Below are 19,618 nucleotides of genomic sequence, written 5' to 3' on the forward strand. Positions count from 1 at the left end.
TGGTGCAGGAGCCTGTGGAAGAGGAAAGGGCAACGGAGACTGTGCAGCTGACAGGGACAGCGGAACTGGAAGACGACAGCAGTAATCAGGGACCAGCTCAGCCTGAAATGCAACGGCTGACAGGGACAGTAGAACTGGAAGGTGACGGCTGTAACCAGGAACCAGCTCAGCCTGAAACACAACAACGGAGATCTCAAAGAGAGCGTCGGCCCAAAGAGACACTGACCTATGATACGTTAGGTCAACCTACTCACCGTGTTGTAGAACTGCACAATAACCCAGTGTATGTAGATGCACCAAGGCTAGCCAGTGGACATTATGGAGTACCCTGGGCAGTCCCATACTGGTGGGGTCCTCAGATGATACACCCCATATCGGTGCCTATTGGATATTATTGAAATCCACTTACGGTGTGTGACCGGCAAAGGACTGTCTTACACATGCACACACAGCCTACATGGCTTCGGAGAGACTGTTACATGCACAGTGCAATCAGACATACGGACTAATATGAGGCTCGCATAGCCTTTCGAACTGATCTCTGCATACAGTTGTATATGGAATAATGAGAACAGTAAAGTGTGGCACTGTGATGTGAATAGAAAGGAAAGAAAAAAAGAGATGAAAAAAAAAAAGATAACTTGTTACTCACCTGTTATTGCAATGGTTTGATACTATTTTGAAGCAATGGGAAGGGCTGTGATACTTGCCTAGTGATAACAATATTTGACGGTTGAAACTGTAATTGAGTATTGTTGATTGTGATTGACAATTTGACATGGACATGGAAATTGAAAGAAGGAAATGACAACAGAATGTATATTGCTTTATTGCTTTAGAATGCACATAGTCACTGACTTTTCATTCATTTGGCAGCTCTTTTGCAGAGAATGCACATTCATGTTGTGGACAACATTTATTTTGCAGGGGAGAATGTAGTACCTACAAGGATTGTGTTTGACATTACCTGTGTATCATACCTGTTGAAGTCACATAGGTGTTTACATCCATAGTTTCCACCACCTGCCAATAGGTGGCAGTGTTAGTTCACAGCTAGTGAAATGCCTAGTGTGGGGTCACAGAGGGCGGAAAGAGATAAGAGTTGAGGGGGAACCACGTTCTGATCTGTGTGGATGTTTTGTACCGGTATGTCTCTCCTGCTTTGAAAATAATAAAACGAACAATCTTTTGATACACAACGATCGTGTGCAAGACTGTATGGATCCGAGTGTAATAAGTGCACTGATTTGGGAGCGCATGTGGCATGAGCGTGACATCAGATGCCTATATAATCACTGTGATATTATAAAAAAAGGCATAAATGGACTGCACGCCTTTATTTCCAAGTAAAAGGAAAGGTACTATGTTTACCCAGGGTAACTGGACTAAGCTCAAGAACTTGTTTACAGCCAGGCCCTGCTAGAACATTTCATGGTAGAGGTTCAATGCCTTGCTCAAGGGCACTTCAGCGGTGGTAATTTTAACGTGCCGGTCCGGGGATACGAACTAGCGACCTTCCGATATCAAGACTGCTCCGCAAACCGTTCGGCCACCGCTGCCTGAAGTGACAATGACAAGCATACAGCTTGCCTATTTGCAATTGTAGCAGGCTATGGCGCAAGGGGCTTAATCATTCACCATTTAAATAAGTGCTTTGACAGTTCAGATAAAAGAGATCATTTCCGGGGGTCGGGAGGACGGGACCGCAGCATGCGTCGCCAACACATACCAGCACACATGCAAGCCTTCATCCATATGTTTATGATTCGTTCATCAATGATCAAATCACTCCATAAACGTTGATTATGACTGCCTTGACGACATGGTAGCCTATCTCTCATGCAGGCATCACTCACCCACAACACTTATCACAGCAGTGCGCAGTCTCACTGATTGCGCACTGATTGGTATTGGAATATGGCCGCTTTTACTCTGTAAGCCCCACCCCTTTTCCGTTCCGGAATTTTTTGTAGTGTGCTGCAACTATAACGGTTGAACACCCTGTGGTGTTGTTTTCCAGAGTGAGAATGCTCGCCTGGCGTTGTGCGAGCACCCCCAGTGGACTCCTGTGGTGGTGATGCTGGGCCTGCTGCAGTGCAGTGTCCCTCCCGTCCTGAAGGCGGAGCTGCTGCACTGCCTGTCTGCCTTCGGGAAGTCCCCCGAGATCGCCGCCTCCCTGTGGCAGTCCCTGGAATACACACAGGTAGGAAACCAGGGCACTGTTGTTTTGATTGTAGTTTTAGTCATAGTCTCTTCAATAGTCTTCATTTAGTTTTTGTGACATTTTTAGTCACCCGGGAATGTCTTGGTGTTAGTCTAGTTTTAGTTGACTAAATATCATGAGATTTTAGTCGACTAAATCTACAGTTGATTTAGTCGACAAAAAAATTATTTATTTATTTTGGCGGGCCTTGATGCCGTCTTAATGACTCATTTTACACTTGATGTTAATGAACAGAAGGATTTTTTCATGTACTAATTCTTACCTGCAGATACTCCAAACGGTTCGAGTCCCAGGACAGAGACAGGGTGCTGGAATTGAGGTAGGGTGTGTGTGTGTGTGTGTGTGTGTGTGTGTGTGTGTGTGTGTGTGTGTGTGACTGTGTGTGTGTGACTGTGTGTGTGCGTGCTACAACGAAATAGCTAGATCAGCATTTGTTTTTATTTTTTTTATATATATATTTTAATCAAATACTTTTTTAAATGATAATCAATGATTAAGTGTTGCACGGGAGACCCCCAGAGATAATGATGGATCAGTCAGGTTCCCAAAGTGGGGTCCGGGGACCCCCAGGTGTCCTTTAGAGAGTTCCAGGGGGTCCCCAGCTAAATGATAGTTAGGAACCAAATGGACCCTTATGGGTCTGTAACTGAGAGTGTACAAATGGACCCGTTAAATTGACATTGATTTTACAATATAAATTGGGGGTCCCAGAGATAGAAATGCCATTAAATGGAGGTCCATAGTCTAATGCATGTCAAACTAGGAGTCCTTGCAATTAAACGGGTTGAGAATCACTGCTAGAGCCGTAAAACTCTTCTATTATGGGGGGTCCCTGGAATATCTCTTCAAATGGTGGTCCGCGGGGCTAATTAGCATCAAATTGGGGGTCCTTGACATGAAAAGGTTTAGGAACCACTGTCTGTACTGTATGTGAACGTGTGACTCTGTGGCCTTCAGGTGGAGCTGAACGAGATCGAGTCCAGCTGTGAGGAGTACCCTCTGACGAGGTCCTTCTGCCAGCTCATCAGCACCTTGGTGGAGAGCAGCCTGCCCGCCAACCTGGGGGCGGGGCTCCGCGTGCCGGGCTTCGAGCCCTACCTGGCCTTCCTGCGGGACTCCGTGTTCCTCCCCTTCCCCACCAGGGCGTACCGCCGTCCCGCTGAGAAGGTACGCAACGCGCCTGAACCCCTGGTCTCTATACTGCCTCCCCCTGGCCAGCCGGGGCGCCTGATGGAGGGGAAAGGAACTGGTTGGAATAACGTGTTCCTTCCACGCGCTACGTCCAACCAGGGAAACTCCCCCCTGTCAGGTGTAAAGGAACAACTTGGACACTCAGGCATGAAGGAAGCATGAGTTCAAGTCCGTTGCTCTCCCCAGGTTGGTGGAGGGTGTGTAGAGCCCAGGATCAGAAAATTGACGTAGGGGTGAAAAATGGGTTACAAAATCGTGGGATAAAATTGTTATAAAAAAAAAAAGAAGGTACGCGCCTGAACCCCTAAAAGACTATCATAGTTGTATTTTATCGAGTCTGACTTTTGCATTTGTATCTATGAAATCTGCACACAAAGCCCATTCCTCTCCGTACATGTACAAACAAAACATAAAGTGCTGTCCCTGGAACAACATATTTTCAGATGGGGGTCGGCGGCCAAATTCACATAATTCTGAGGCAACCTTGACATGAAATAGTTTGAGAACCACTGACACAGAAACATGAGGTTTTTTTTACAGAAAGCGAGCTGAGCCTTAGACGTCGCTGGACGTCCTAGTGCATCCTCAATGATACTGGGCGAGATAAGAATAATTCAGAATCTTTCCTATTTTATTTTTGTCCCTTTCGGCTGCCATATGCTACGCTCTTATTACGCAATTATTACCTTGCCGTTGACTTACATGTTAGCGCGGCGGAAAGAATGACTCGTATCTCCTAATCCAGGGCGCTCTCCGTGGTGATGAACGGATCGATATGCTGGCGCTTCATTTCTGCTCCTCATCCGTCTCTCCCGCAAACTATGAACGCTTTTTGGATCATATATCGTATAAATTAAAATGAGAGCAATGTAAGCTAGCAACTTTTTTTAGTAGATTGTTTCCGGGGTCATGGCTTTCAGAGTAAAAGCGCTGAGACAACCCCGACCACCCAGAGCTCCTATTTTGAAGCACTTCCGGCACTGATAGTGTTTTAAACTGTCTCTCAGTGGGAGGTGGCGGACGCCGTGCTGGAGGTGTTCCACAAGCTGCTGAAGGACTACGAGCCCACGCCGTCGGACTTCGTCCAGGACGTGGTGGAGCTCCAGGGGGAGCAGATGGCCGCCCACAAGCCCCCCGGACACGGCCTCATGTTCCACCTGCTGAACGACTCGCCCACGCTGGCCCTCTGCCTCAGCCTGCTGGAGGAGGGCGTCCGGCAGCTGGACACCTATGCCCCCTTCCCTGGTGAGAGGAACACACACACGCACACACACACACAATTGTACGCCAGCTGGACACCTACGCCCCCTTCCCTGGTGAGAGGAACACACACACACACACACATGTACGTGTACGCCAGCTGGACACCTACGCACCCTTCCCTGGTGAGAGGAACACACACACACACACACACACATGTACGCCAGCTGGACACCTACGCACCCTTCCCTGGTGAGAGACCACCACGCAGCTTCTGACACACACACACACACACACACACACACACACAATGCAGCGGTACAGTTACCAAAAAGGTTAAGTGCCAGGGAATTGTTGTGTTCAAATTAGCTGGGGGACCTTCTGTTCAACAGGTGTTGAAACAGTGTGTTTCAACCCTCAACCACTACACATTAAATGTAAAAATAAGATGACTTGTACATCAACGTTTTACTTATGCACACAGCCTAAGTAGTCACCATCAAAATACATTTTAGTCTACTAAATCAACTGTAGATTTACTCAACTTCAATCTTATTTATTTAGTCAACTAAAAGTAAAGTTATTTTTATTTATTTGTTTTAAAGACTGTCTAAAACTACCTAAGAATGTGCTGTCAAAAGGCAGCGTTCTAATGCCTGGTGCTCCCTCCCTCCCTCCCCTCCAGGTAAGAAGCAGCTGGAGTCTGCGGTGCTGCACTGCCTGTGTCTGCTGGACCTGGCCCTGCAGAAGGAGGTGGTCTTCATGGACCTCCTCAGGGAGAGCCAGGCATCCCTGCTGGTGTCCCCCCTGGAGCAGCTCCTCCAGGGGGTCAGCCCGCAGAGCCGCAGAGCTGACCACATCGTCAACATCGCCAGGTAACTAGAACCCAGCCCCCAGAGCCGCAGGGCAGACCACATCGTCAACATCGCCAGGTAACTAGAACCCAGCCCCCAGAGCCGCAGGGCAGACCACATCGTCAACATCGCCAGGTAACTAGAACCCAGCCCCCAGAGCAGCAGGGCAGACCACATCGTCAACATCGCCACGTAACTAGAACCCAGCCCCCAGAGCAGCAGGGCAGACCACATCGTCAACATCACCAGGTAACTAGAACCCAGCCCCCAGAGCAGCAGGGCAGACCACATCGTCAACATCACCAGGTAACTAGAACCCAGCCCCCAGAGCCAAAGGGCAGACCACATCGTCAACATCGCCAGGTAACTAGAACCCAGCCCCCAGAGCCAAAGGGCAGACCACATCGTCAACATCGCCAGGTGACTAGAACCCAGCCCTCAGAGCAGCAGGGCAGACCACATGGTCAACATCGCCAGGTAACTAGAACCCAGCCCTCAGAGCCAAAGTGCCGAACCACATCGTCAACATCGCCAGGTAACTAGAACCCATTCTGCTAGTGTCCCCCCTGGCAGGTACCTGTGCCCACCTCCCCTGCCTGTGCTCCTTGTGTCTGGCAGGTATTCACTCTCCTGCTTGTGTTCCTTGTCTCTGGCAAGGAAGCTCTGAGAAGGAAGAGAAGTGGTCACGTGACTGGGCTGCGCCATGACACTTTCACAGACACTTTCATGGGAGCCAAAACTCACACCAAAAGTGCAATGAATACATGGCAGTGAATGGAGCCGGCTGGACCAGCACATAACAAACATTCTTCATGAACAATAAATTGAGACCTTTGTCATGTAATCGGTTCAGGAATATAAACTAAGACATATCACAGGTTGTTTTCTAATCACTTTTTTTTCGTTGTGCACAGAGTGCACAGTATATCATTTTATCTGAGGATCTAAACAGCGAGATTTGTTGCTGCCAGACAGGAAACGGTGGGAAGTCTCGTGATACTTGGTACACGTTCATAAAGGTACTTTGTGCTCTTTAGATACCATATCTCTATAAAAATTACACACAGTGTACACATCAAAAAGCAACACAGCAGACAATAATGTGTTACATGTCTTATTGTTATTTTCCAGAAGTGATTACTTTACAAAAGGTCATTCATAAATAATGTTTGTTCATGAGCTGGTCCCTGAGCTCTCATTGACTAGTTTGGCTCCCATGAAAGTGTCATGGCGCGGGCCAGTCACGTGACCACTTCTCTTCCTTTCCTGGCAGGTATTCACCCCCCCATGCTTGTGTTCCTTGTGTCTGGCAGGTACCTGTGCTCACCTTGTGTTCCTTGTGTCTGGCAGGTACCTGTGCCACAACAGCTCCAACCCAGAGGCCGCCTTCCAGAGCGCTAAGATCCTGCGTCGTGTGGCGCGCTACCCCAACATCCAGATGAGGCTGGTTGGAGACTTCACACACAGTGCGGTACGGGTTCCACCCTTCACACTAGACTAGACTTCACACACAGCGCGGTACGGGTTCCACCCTTCACACTAGACTAGACTTCACACACAGCGCGGTACGGGTTCCACCCTTCACACTAGAAGTGCAACAGTTAATCCATACTTTTATTTTTACTTTATTATTATTTACTTTTTTTTATAAAATAACTGATTCATACTGGATCTCTATTTTGGGCACTTAGTTTAGACTAGTCATTGGTTAGACATGGGTTAAGGTTAGGTTTAGGTGTGCTGCCACGTGGGATGTTAGGTTTAGGGTGAGGGTTTGAGATAGATTGTAGTTGTAGGACCAATGACTATAGTCTAAACCAAGTACTGTCTACCAAGTACTGCACCCAAAATAAGTGAGAGCAGATTCACAATCATGTCTGTCTGCCTACACTAGGAGTGATGAACCGTAGCCTGTGTTTTCACAAACCGTCCACTCTTTATGAAGCCCTTTTTCCTTCTGCATTTGAACTCTCATTGTGCATCTTTTCTCCTGCAGGCCGTCAGTGACAAGCTGATGGCAGGTTTCGTGGAGTGTCTGGAAAACGAGGAGGCAGAAGAAGGCATTGAAAAAGGAGACGGTGAGTCTCGTGTGGATTTCTGGATCGTCTCCTTTATTTGAAGAAATGTTCCACTGTCAGATTTCAGACTGTTTAACTCTATCTCTACCGCTAGCTGTTAGCATAAACCCCAGTTCCCAAGCATACACGTTCACTTTAACCCATTCTGACCGGGCACCCATTTTGGTGTCTGCATCATGTTATGCTTTAGCTATTTAAAAATAGCAGATCTACAAGCACATATCGCTCCACCGAGTGGCGCGATACGAGCTTGTAGGTCTGCTATTTTTGAAAAATCGAAGAGCGACTGACATTTTTAGAATCTGATCTCAGGTCAGAATGGATTAATCAGACCAGTGTGTGTCCGGCGGAAACCTCGTATGAATCTGATCTCAGGTCAGAATGGGTTAAAAGACGAAGTTTGACGGAGTTTGCACTATATTTGCAATCCCATAGTTGGAACGGTGGGGAGTTGCTATAGGAACCGGACCAATGTTGAAAGCTTCCGTAGGCCTCAACCATTTATATAGACAGTATACCCAGAATTCTTTGTGAATGCTTGGTTCTCCAGCAGTTCTCGTCTACGTTTGTGAATCTTTGTGACTCCACTAACCCACAGAGGGATCTTTCTGATACACAGGGCAACAACAATAAATACAATAAACCTCTACCTCTCTTGCTACAGCATTTCAAACCCTGTCACTCTTCGCTGTCTGTATTACAACGTATGGCCTTGTTCAGACATGCTTATAAACCCTCCCCTCTCTCTCCGTCCTCCTGACCATGACCCTCAGACTCGGACCCCCAGAAGAAGGTGGCAAAGATCCGCCACGAGACCCAGATCCACATCCTCAACCTCCTCATCACGTCTCTGGAGCTCAAGGCCCCCAACCTGTCGCTCTACCTGCTGGGCTACGAGGTGAAGAAGCCCGTCAGCTCCACCAACCTGCAGGACCCAGGTCAGACCCAGTGGTGTTTTTCCTCCACTAAAACTTAACCCGTTCTGACCTGAGATCAGATTCTAAAAATGTCTTCTACATCCTGACAGTTTTCTGAAAAAGCTATGTTTCTATGTGTCAGTCGTTCTTCGATTTTTCAAAAATAGCAGACCTACAAGCTTGTAGATCTGCTATTTTTCAATAGCTAAAGCATAACATGATGCTAACACCAAAAGGGGTTCCCGCGCAAAATGGGTTAAGACGGAAAATGTTCGTCAACAGCATTTTTCCACTGACTATTGATTGTTCCCCAATATTTAGACAGAGATGATAGACTGAGTCAATAGGTCTAAGAAGTGAATAGGTTTATTGAAATCAAGAATTAGTCCAAAAGGTACAATCCAAAATCAGATCTGTCATGCATAAGCAGAGATCGGTCGAGAGCAAAACCGCGGCAGGTTATAACTGGAGTCGCCCGTCTCTCTGCCAGCCCAATATATATACTTCCATGTCCGGGCGGCGAGCCAATGCTTCGCACGTCATGTCATCCATCATGGCCAGAATGTTCCCAAACACCACAGTCTGACCGTGGCCGGAAGGGAGGAATTGGCTGAATATCGGCTCACCAGACCTCGTAGGCCGATCAGAATCTCCCTGTGTTTAGACAGGAAGACCCCCATTGGCCTTTTTCCCCTCCAGACCTCGGGGTCCTTGGGGGACATAGCAGGGTTTCCTGCACAATGTTGTTGGCATGGCGCTGCGCCATGCTTGAAATAAATCGCGCCATGCCAAGCTTCCAAAAATAATAATATATATATATATATATATTATTATTATTTTATTTATTTTTTGAGGGTGATAGTGAATCATAGTGTGTGTGATATGAAATGTCCAGTACCTCCCCAGTGCCTCCCCCAGTGTCTGCCCAGTTTCCGCCAAGTGCCTCCCCAGTGTCTGCCCACTGGCTCCCCAGTGTCCCCCTGAGTGCCTCCCCAATGTCTCCCCAGTGGCTGCAGTTTCTCCCCAGTGCCTCCCCAGTGTCCCCCCATGTCTCCCCAGTGTCTCCCCAGTGTCACCCCAGTGCCTCCCCATATCTCCCCAGTGTCTCCCCAGTGCCTCCCCAGTGTCCCCCCAGTGTCTCCCCAGTGCCCCTGCAGTGCCTCCCCAGTGTCCCCCAGTGTCCCCCCAGTGCCTCCCCAGTGTCTCCAATAGCAATACAAGAGCAATAATACAAATTAATCTTAATTTATTAATCAAATTAATTAATTAATTAATCAAACTTTTCGCCAGAAGGTCCCCCCACGCCCAGCACCATGCCAAGGCCTTTTCCTACAGGAAACACTGCATAGACATTCTTAACCAAGTGCACACCATCCCATAATAGCCGGGATGGAACAGTGGAGTGAATACAATATCCCTCCCTAGTATACATATATAGGTAACACATGTGAGATTATTCATAACCAATATAATAACGGATAATATCAGTATTTCCCCCAACCTTTATACGAAAACAAGTGATAAGCGCGCGTTCATGTATAACTTGTAAGCACACTAGGGACTAATTTCCCATGGGTTCACTTGCACCTTGTTGGTTTAGCGTTACAGCGGCATCACTCGCGTATATACGTAAAATAGGTTGTTTCTGTCCCGAGTATGGAGGACTTCCTGTCCGAGTATGGAGGACTTCCTGGTCCACAAATCTGACTCTTCCTCGGCAGAACTAAGCAAAGCAAAGCAAAGTTACCATGTTTACCCAGGGTAACTGGACTAAGCTCAAGAACTTGTTTACAGCCAGGCCCTGCTCATAGAACATTTCATGGTAGAGGTTCAATGCCTTGCTCAAGGGCACTTCAGCGGTGGTAATTTTAACGTGCCGGTCCGGGGATACGAACTAGCGACCTTCCGATATCAAGACCGCTCCTCAAACCGTTCGGCCACCGCTGCCCAACTCTATGCACAAAGTAGGTTCACACAACACAGAATATACGTAATGGTCACATGTTCAAGGTAAGACTCCCCCACATGCATATATTTAGGCTATACCGCATCCAGCCTATCTGGATGACACTTTCTTCTTGTTTTCCACCCACAACCCACAGTACAGTACATATGCATCGACTCCATGAGCCGTCCTCCCCTGCACATCACTTAAGAGTCATGTTGGCACTCTAAAAAGGCTCCCTGAGCCGGCTCCTCCGGTGCTCGCATCAAGTCCGTTATTCCTGTTTCGTGTCAAGAGTCAAGACCGCAAGCACAAGTTAGTCCGTTATTCTTCAGCCTCAGCCGTTTCCCCATCGGTGTAGGCCCTCGTCGTCCTCAGGTTCCCACTACGGGCAGGAGGGGTACAGAACAGGGAAGTCTCTCACCCTGGTCAGTTGAACTTGGACTGCCTGGGTGGGTGGCAGCCAAGCCTCCTATTTGTCTCCTCACCAAGGTGCTCAACACAGACTGGATCAAGGCGTCACTGTGTGGTTGTGTGTGTGTGTGTGTGTGTGTGTGTGTGTAGGTGCGTTCACGTGTCTGTTGTGTGTGTGTGCGTGTGCGTATGTTGTGGGTGGACATGGGTGTATGTATGTATTTGTGTGGGCGTGTGTGTGTTGCCCGGGACGCCGCTTTTGTAGTTAAATGGCAGGCGGCTCTGGGCAGTTGCAGTCTCGCCGGTGGTCTATCGCTGTAGTTGAGTGGATTTCTTTTGTATGATAGTGTTTGTGTTCTTGCGTGTACGAGTGTTGTTGTTGGGTGTCTGTGTACGTGTGTTTGTGGTGTTCTACTTCTCTGACCACTGTGGTCGTGCGTGTGTTGTCTACCGTCCCGTCGACTGGGATATGGTCGTGTGTGTCGTTTTCGTGTGTGTGTGTATGTATGTGTTTGTGTTTGTGTGTGTGTACTCCGTGTTGGTGACGGTGTATGTAGTTGCAGATGTATTTGTCGATACTGGTCACTCCTTGGTGTTCGCACAGGTCTGTGTGTGGCGTGCAGGCCGGTATATGATTCTGGTTATGTGTTTGTGATTGTGATCGTGTTTCTGAGCTTGTCTCTACTATGCCTCTTGGTAAGTGTGGTTGTTGTAGGTATGTGTGTTCATGAGTATGCGTGTGGGTGAACGCGATTGAGGTGATGGTGGTGCGGCTGTCTGTGTCTGTGTCGTCCAAAATTTGTTCTTGGTATGTTGCTGCAGAGTGTGTAGTGGATCTAGTGCTCACTGCCCTGCCCTCTCCTATAGACCGATTCACAGAGGGTTTACAGAGGTTTTCCATTACTGAGGTGTACCATTAAGCGCAACAGCACTGATTATCTACACCTGGCCTACGGAGCACCTGCTCCATGGATTACACCTCAGTAATGGCCGCGCCCAGGGCACCCCTCTGTGAATCGATGTATACACCACTACTACAGAACTTGCTTCTGAAGGAGGCGGTCACCACCTGAAGATGCAAGTAGGCTTGGTTCTGAATCTAGTTGTGGGGTTGTGTTTAGTCGAGGTCGGGGCCATTAGTGTTGCGGCTTCAGGTTGGCACAGCTGCCAGTGACTTGTGGTGGTGGTGGGTGCAGCAATTGGCTCGATGACTCTTGGCTGGGCGTGTCCCCGAATTGGTTAGGTCGGCTTTGTCTCTCATGGGTCAGGTCAAAGTGGCGTGGCGCACTGCACCTTGGTGGCGATCAGCATCCTGAAACAAGTGCAATCACATATAGGGTCACACCTGGGGGTTTGTTACTGTAATCGCCGCGTCAGACAGAGCCGGTGTGTGTTGGGCTTAAGATCGCTGTGTCTGTGATTTTTTTTTTAGCTAATGTTTTCAGTAATTCTTTATAGTGTATCTGTGTGATTTTATGTGAGTGCTGATCGCTTCGCGGGGCTGTTTCCCCACGCCTGTAGTCTGTGTTTTGTTTGCTTTGAAGGTATGTTCTTGGGTTGGCACAATTCTCAAGGCATCAGAGTACATCTGCAGACTTCTAGGCGTTAGACTGAGTGTTCTGGGCGTAGCGCCAAAACAGTTTCCCAGGAGATGGATCTTTTCGGCAGGATGTGCCCTCTATTTTTAGCTGTGTGTGTGTGTTGTGCATGTGTAGAGTGTTGTACTTAGGTTGTGTTTAGACGTACTTGTGGCATGTGTACTTGGTATGCTGTTACATATCGGTCATTACGTTTGCATGCATTCGATGACATAGAGAGCATGCATTTGTGTGTGTTTCATGCATTATTATGGATGCCAAACGACTCATATTTGCCCAATCGACGTGTCGAGGCCGAAAATCGTCGTGTCGAACGATTTTTTTCCTATTTTCTTTATTATTTTTATATTTTTGTTGTTGCTGCGCAGCAGTTGAGGAGAACGCAACTATGCATTCCTTTAAGCAACACAACTTCTGCAGCTGCATCCATATGTTTAGAATTTGCATCAATGATCAAATCCCAATAATAAAAAAATAAACTTTATTTTGTATACAACGAAACTGAAGGAGCAGCGGCGCTATCGGCTAGTCTCAACTGTGTGTCTGCAGCCTGTCACGAGCCCCGTAAAGAACTGATACGGGACGCACGTTGTTCCGTATTTTAATGTCGGGTCGGGGAATAAATACAGTATGAATGACGGCGGGATTTATTTGACAACTCTGTCCTGCTTTCTTCACGAGAAGAGAAAAGCGCTCACCGCTCAGAACAGAGCAGACCTGTGGCTGTCAGTTCACTTTACTGCATGTGTGAGTTGAGATGAGATGTGAACCTGGGTCTGGGAAGCTCAGAGCTGCAGCCATTGGCTCATGATATGAGCACACGACCAATGGGACAGATCATTCAGTGTTGCTAAGATACCACCCCCCCCCCCCCCACACACACACACACACACACCCTTGGACGATGGGGTCCACAGCGCTCTGCTCAAAGTTAACTTGCATGTGACGAGCGGCACTGACAGGCGCAGCACAGCAGTGTCACACAGACAAACACGTACCTCTCCCATTTGGAAAACATTTGAAACAGCAACGTTTATAACGTTTTATAATAGCCTGAGCCATTACAACAACAAAAAAATACAAATAAAAATGATTTTTCGACTCATACGTTTTGAGTCGCGGGAGGCATGAGTCGATAATCGAGTCGATTTTCAACTTTTTTCAACATCCCTAATTGTTATATATTTTGTATGTATGTTTTCCTCCGGGTGTGCTCAGTCTGTCTCTGTCCCTCTAGATCTGTGTCTATATATATATATATATATAGGGTGTCTATATATAGGTTGTACTGGATCATTTAGGTCCAGCCACCGAGTGTCGCCCCAGAGCGGTTACATCCCTGTCACTTTCTGTCTTAAAAGAAAACTACAAAGTTGACTGACCTGTCTGTCTGTCTGCTGATCCGCTCTGCAGTGACGCCAGCGGCGTGGAAATCCACCGGTCTCGTGACTCCAATATATTGATTGTGTAGATGTTTCCCCAATAATGGACTGAGATGATAGACGGAGTCAAATGGCTCAAAATAATTAGTCAACATGTACAATCCAACAGATGGTTTCATGCATAAGCGAGAGACAACCGCGTGGAGTGGCTGACTGAAGTCGATCGTCTCTCGTCAGTTGATATATACTTTCAGAACTCAAGTTTTGGCAAGACTCACGGGCGCCGAAACCCGTGGTCTGGGATCCATCACAGCCTGCGCTCTGGCTGGCTTCAGCCACGGTGGGCGTAGGGCCTGCGAGCACGTAGGCCATGTTCAAGAGTCATCTGGAGTCCATTAGCCTTACCTCCAGACCTCTGTTCTGTTGGAGCGGCCCTACTTAACACGCACACACCAACCTGCCTCTCTGTCTCCCACAACTATGAGCAATACATTCCCCCCTCCTGGCCATCATACAATTCATGAGTGAACACATGTGAGGTTATATTCATTGTGAGAGTGAATACATTGTGAGAGTACATGAACACACTGTGAGAGTACATTCATTCCCAATACAATACAGTTCATAACTCATATATTCCCCAACATAGACAGGAAGACCCCCATTCTGACCGGAGATCAGATTCATACGAGGTTTCCACTGGACACACACACTGGTCTGATTACCCCATTCTGACCTGAGATCAGATTCTAAAAATGTCAGTCGTTCTTCGATTTTTCAAAAATAGCAGACCTACAAGCTCGTAGCGCGCCACTCGGTGGCGCGCTACGAGCTTGTAGATCTGCTATTTTTCAATAGCTAAAGCATGACATAATGCTAATACCAAAAGTGCACAGGTATGAGTGGGTACAGTCAGTGGGGAGAAACCAATGAACACATGTGTGCAATATTGCTTGCTCTGGGTGGATCTTTGTTGGTTGTAAAGTGTCTTGAGACAACTCGTTGTGATTTGACACTATAATAAAATTTAATTGAATTGAATAGATTATTCATAACCAATATAATACCGGATAATATCAGTATGTCCCCCAACATGACGACAACTAAATGGAAACTAAATGAAAACTAAGCTATGATAACTTAGACTGAATATACTGACAATTTCGTCAACAGACTAAAATGTTAGGAAGGGACTAGTGGACAAGCGATCCAGTATAAGTCATTTTACACTTGGTTGCATGCTGAAAATAGCAGATCTACATTTTCAGCAAGTGTAAAATCAGTCATTACGACGGCATCAAGCCCCACCAAATTGCATTTTAGTCGACCAAATGGACTGTAGATTTAGAAACTAGACCAACACTAACTAAGACATTCCAGGTGACTAAAATGTGACTAAGGGCGCTTTCACACCGGACATGTTTGGTTCGTTTAAAACGAACCATGGTCCGCTTACCCCTTTGGTTCGGTTGGTGTGAACGTGCATACGAACTCTGGTGCGGATCAAAGAAACGAACCATGGTCCGCTAAAAAAGGCCGAACTCGGTTCGCTTCCAAACGAACCACGGTGCGGTTCGTTACTGGTGTGAATGCATTCGGACTTTATAGAGGACCAAATACAGGACGATAGGCAAAATAGCCGTCGGGCGTCGGCAGTTGTGAGGCTGCATTAATAATTATAGTTATAAAAGCATGTATTTTTTTACGGGGATCATATGACAGCTGACAGTCTGATTTTAATAGTAGACGCATACAGTATATGTCGAGGCGCAGCGCAGCATACGAGGTTCACATGCGCAAAATGTAGGCCTACAAGTTATCGACATGGAATGGTGCACGGTATGGCACACGATGTTAGCTTGTAGATCTGTTTATTTTAATCATGCGCCGGCCGCCGCCACGCATGCGAATCTGCGATGCATGAGTCTTCATGCGAGTTTCTCTTTCAACTCGTGTCCCCTCCTTTTTGTGTGTGTGTGTGTGTGTGTGTGTGTGTGTGTGTCTGTGGGCGCGTGGGCGCGCACGCACATGAGGGGACTGGGGGAGAGACCCATATATTTATATGGGAGAGACGCAGAGACAGAGAAATATTTAAAATCATCCATGTCGCGCAGGCCGCAGGTATCGAGAAAAAGCCAATGTTAAATAAGCTATACACATGTGGTCCCAAATGTTTAATTGATTACATCACTATAGCAAAAGACGTAAAACTAGGTCAACTCAATTAGCTGCAGCAGAGCTGTTCTGACTTGAAGCTCAATAACCAACTGACCAAACCATAAGATGACATGGAAATGCCCGCCGCGGCGCCGATTTGATGCGCAGAAATAACATGGGTGAAGGTGCACACATGGAAGAAAAGTCCTTTTTATCGGGGATACCTTGTTGTAGGCTATACGTCTCCGTGAATTTATGCATCAGCATTCAGCAGCAAGCACATTATTGTTCAAACACCTGCTCCTCTGTTCATCTGTTGCTCTTATTTGGCTAATAAAATAATTAATAAGAATGAATGCAATAGCAAGTTGTTGCTGCCTGTCATGTTGCTGTTCTCTTCTCTCTCTGTGTGACTGAAGGTTGCACCTGCAAAAATTGTAGACAGTGATTTCCCCTCATGTTCTTTTCCCCCCCACTATTTGGTTCGCTTAACATGTCCACGTGTCATTTGTTTACATATTTGGTACGCTTTACAAAGTCCAGTGTGAACACCAAACGGACCAAAATCAAAATGCAAATATTTGGTCCTTGGTCCTTGATCCGGACCTTCTAAGCGAACTTTGGGTGTGAAAGCGCCCTAAAACTTATTGAAAGCCACTGTTGTTTTTGGCAGCAAATTTCGATTTCAGTTTCGTCATAGTCTTTGGACTGAAACTTCATTTAGTTTTAGTCACATTTTGGTCACCTGGAAATGTCTTAGTGTTAGTCTAGTTTTAGTCGACTAAATGTCATAAGATTTTAGTCGATTAAATCTACAGGTGATTTAGTCGACTAAAATGTGTTTTGGTGGGCCTTGATGCCGTCGTAATGAGTGTTTTTACACTTGCTGAAAATAGCCGATCTACAAGCTCGCAATGCGTCGCAATGCAACGCGTTGTGAGCTTCTAGATCAGCTATTTTCAGCATGCAACCAAAGTGTAAAATTACTTATACTGGATCTCTTGTCCACTAGTCCCTTCCTAACATTTTAGTCTAGTTTTTATTTGTCGACGAAATTGTCAGTATATTTAGTCTTAGTTTTAGTCATCATAGCTTAGTTTTCATTTAGTTTCCATTATTTTTTGTCAGTGGAAAAAGGTAGTCGACGAACATTTTTCGTCTTAGTTTTAGTCGACGAAAACAACACTGATGAAAGCTATTCAAGAGACTACGACTAAAACTAAAATCAAGATTTGCTGCCAAAAACAACACTGGGTCAGACCACGGCTTTATGTGGCCATCATGAAGATTAAAATGTTTGATTCCTTTGGTCAGATCCCTGGGAGGGACTTCATGTCTGTGGAGTATGTTGTGCTAAAAGTTTGGAACATTTTAAAGGAGAATTCCATACTAAAAGGCTTTCTTACCTTTCTTTGTAGTCGTTACGTCCCCACCAAAGAGGTCCAGGTGTTATTTTGTGAAAAAGCTCCTTATTGGCTATTTCCCCTACCATAAGCCCTAAATGAATTGCATTGAATTGAATGGGAATTGAATGAGGCTATGGGGTGTTGTGCTAATTCACTTATTTCCATCGCTCAAAATTATAATTTCTTTGTATATATCCTCTCTTCATAATGTAAATATTATCCCAAGCGGCGCACTTTACTACTTCTTTCGATGGAAATACACCCCATAGCCCCATTCAATTCCCATTCAATGCAATGCAATTCATTGAGGGCTTATGGTAGGGAAAATAGCCAATAAGGAGTTTTTGCACAAAAAAACACCTGGACCTCTTTGATGGGGACGTAACAACTACAAAGAAAGGTAAGAAAGATAAGAAAGCATTCTAGCATGGAATTCTCCTTTAAGTGGTGCAGACACTGTGTTGAAAGTGCATTTGTGAGGCTAGGGACTTTAAAAGTCAGCTGAAATATAACCCGGCATTCAGATAATTATTTTATTTTTTACAATCATGGATAATGTCAGTTTGATCATACCGTGACAGTACAGTTAAAGTTATGTTACATTTTAAGTGGTGCAGACACTGTGTTGAAAGTGTATTTGTGGCCCAGGCCGTAGCGTAACGGTCTGGGCACCGGACTGGTGATCCAGTCGCGGTGTGCCGCGGGTTCGACTCCCGAACCCGACACGGCCTTTACCGCATGTCATCCCCCCATCTCTCTCCCGTTTCCTGTCAGCCTACTGTCTGTCCCTTAAAAAATCAATAAAAGGCGTAAGCCGCAAAAAAATATCTTTAAAAAAAAAAAAGAAAGTGTATTTGTGAGGCTAGGGACTTTTAAAGTCAGCTGAAATATAACTCTGCATTCAGATAATTTAATTTTTTACAATCATGAATAATGTCAGTTTGATCATACCGTGACGTACAGTTAAAGTTTCCCCTTTTCCCCGTCACTGTATATGTTTATTTTCCCTTTTTACCTCCATTATGATGAATTCCTGTTCTGTTCTTTGACTATATTGAGGTGTCTTATTTGTACGTCTCTAAATGTTTTGATGAATTGAACATGGTGGACCCTCTTGTAAACGAGTGTAATGCTTTATTGGGTCATCCACTCACAGTTAACAGTCTTTGTATTGAGTTTGTGCTTGAAATGTACTGTAATTCTGCAAACTGTTAATACATATTTCAATCAATCAATCAAAGTTATGTTACTAGGACCCCTGTGTTGTTCTGCAGGTGTTCTGGGCTGTCCGCGGAGCTGCCTGCACGCCATCCTGAGTCTGCTCCAGAGAGGCAGCGACAAGAGATCAGGGCCTGTAATCACAGGCCAGGCTCCACACCTGGCCGAGCTCTGCTACCAGGTACTGTACTGTACTGTACTCTCTCACCCTCCCAAACAGTGTTGTTTTTGTCGACTAAAACTTAAAACGAAAAATGAAAAATTTGGTTTGGTTCCATTTGTACATTCTCAGAGTTACAGACCCATAAGGGTCCATTTGGTTCCAAACGTATCATTTAGCTGGGGACCCCTCTGGAACTCCCTCAATGAGTTGGGGCTCCCCGGACCCTGACTTTGGGGAACCACTGACCTAGATGAAGTGAAACGTTTGACGGGTGTGTTTTTCCGTCTGGTCCCTCAGGTGATCTACCAGCTGTGTGCCTACTCGGACACGTCAGGCCCCACCATGCGCTACCTGAGGACCAGCCAAGACTTCCTGTTCTCGCACCTGCAGCACCTGCCCTTCGTCCTGCCTCGTGAGTTACAGGTTTCACTCTTACCGAGTCGCTCTGAATCAGCCCAAAGACCCCGTCCACTCTCTGAGTGTCTGATAATCAGCCTAGCTCTGAATAGAGCACCGACGTCTGACGTCAATATCTGTAGTTCATGTACTTTTTATTTGCATTATAATCCCCATAGGTGGATTTTAGATCGCCTCATATATGAACTTTGTTTGAAAAATAAACATGTCACCCCGGCCGCTTCACTCATATGGATATGAAGAATCAACTGACTGAGAGAAAACGCTATTGTTACTGCTACTGATTTAGTTACATTTTCGCTAGAAACAGACTGTATCATGAGTGACTGACTGTCATAAACGATACAGAGACACCTCCCTGACAATAACGCTGAGACAGCTTGTTTATTTTTGGACCACAACGCTTATACACACTAAACCCAAGCGTTTAGGTTATAAACAGTTTTAAACACTT

At 46.2% G+C, this 19,618-nt stretch overlaps 1 protein-coding gene across 1 annotated transcript in view; it reads left to right on the top strand.

Annotated features, from left to right (window-relative positions):
- Positions 1–19,618, top strand: part of nup205 (nucleoporin 205) — an 85,908-nt gene that overhangs the window by 28,647 nt on the left and 37,643 nt on the right. Inside the window, exons 13-20 of the mRNA XM_083763391.1 lie at positions 2,021–2,203; positions 2,493–2,543; positions 3,182–3,391; positions 4,423–4,660; positions 5,301–5,490; positions 6,820–6,940; positions 7,466–7,547; positions 8,321–8,485. Of these exons, the coding sequence (XP_083619517.1) occupies positions 2,021–2,203; positions 2,493–2,543; positions 3,182–3,391; positions 4,423–4,660; positions 5,301–5,490; positions 6,820–6,940; positions 7,466–7,547; positions 8,321–8,485 (1,240 nt within the window). The remainder of the gene's footprint in view (positions 1–2,020; positions 2,204–2,492; positions 2,544–3,181; positions 3,392–4,422; positions 4,661–5,300; positions 5,491–6,819; positions 6,941–7,465; positions 7,548–8,320; positions 8,486–19,618) is intronic.

Source organism: Protomyctophum parallelum (assembly GCF_964188405.1).
Source record: "Protomyctophum parallelum genome assembly, chromosome: 4".
Taxonomy (NCBI): Eukaryota; Metazoa; Chordata; class Actinopteri; order Myctophiformes; family Myctophidae; genus Protomyctophum; species Protomyctophum parallelum.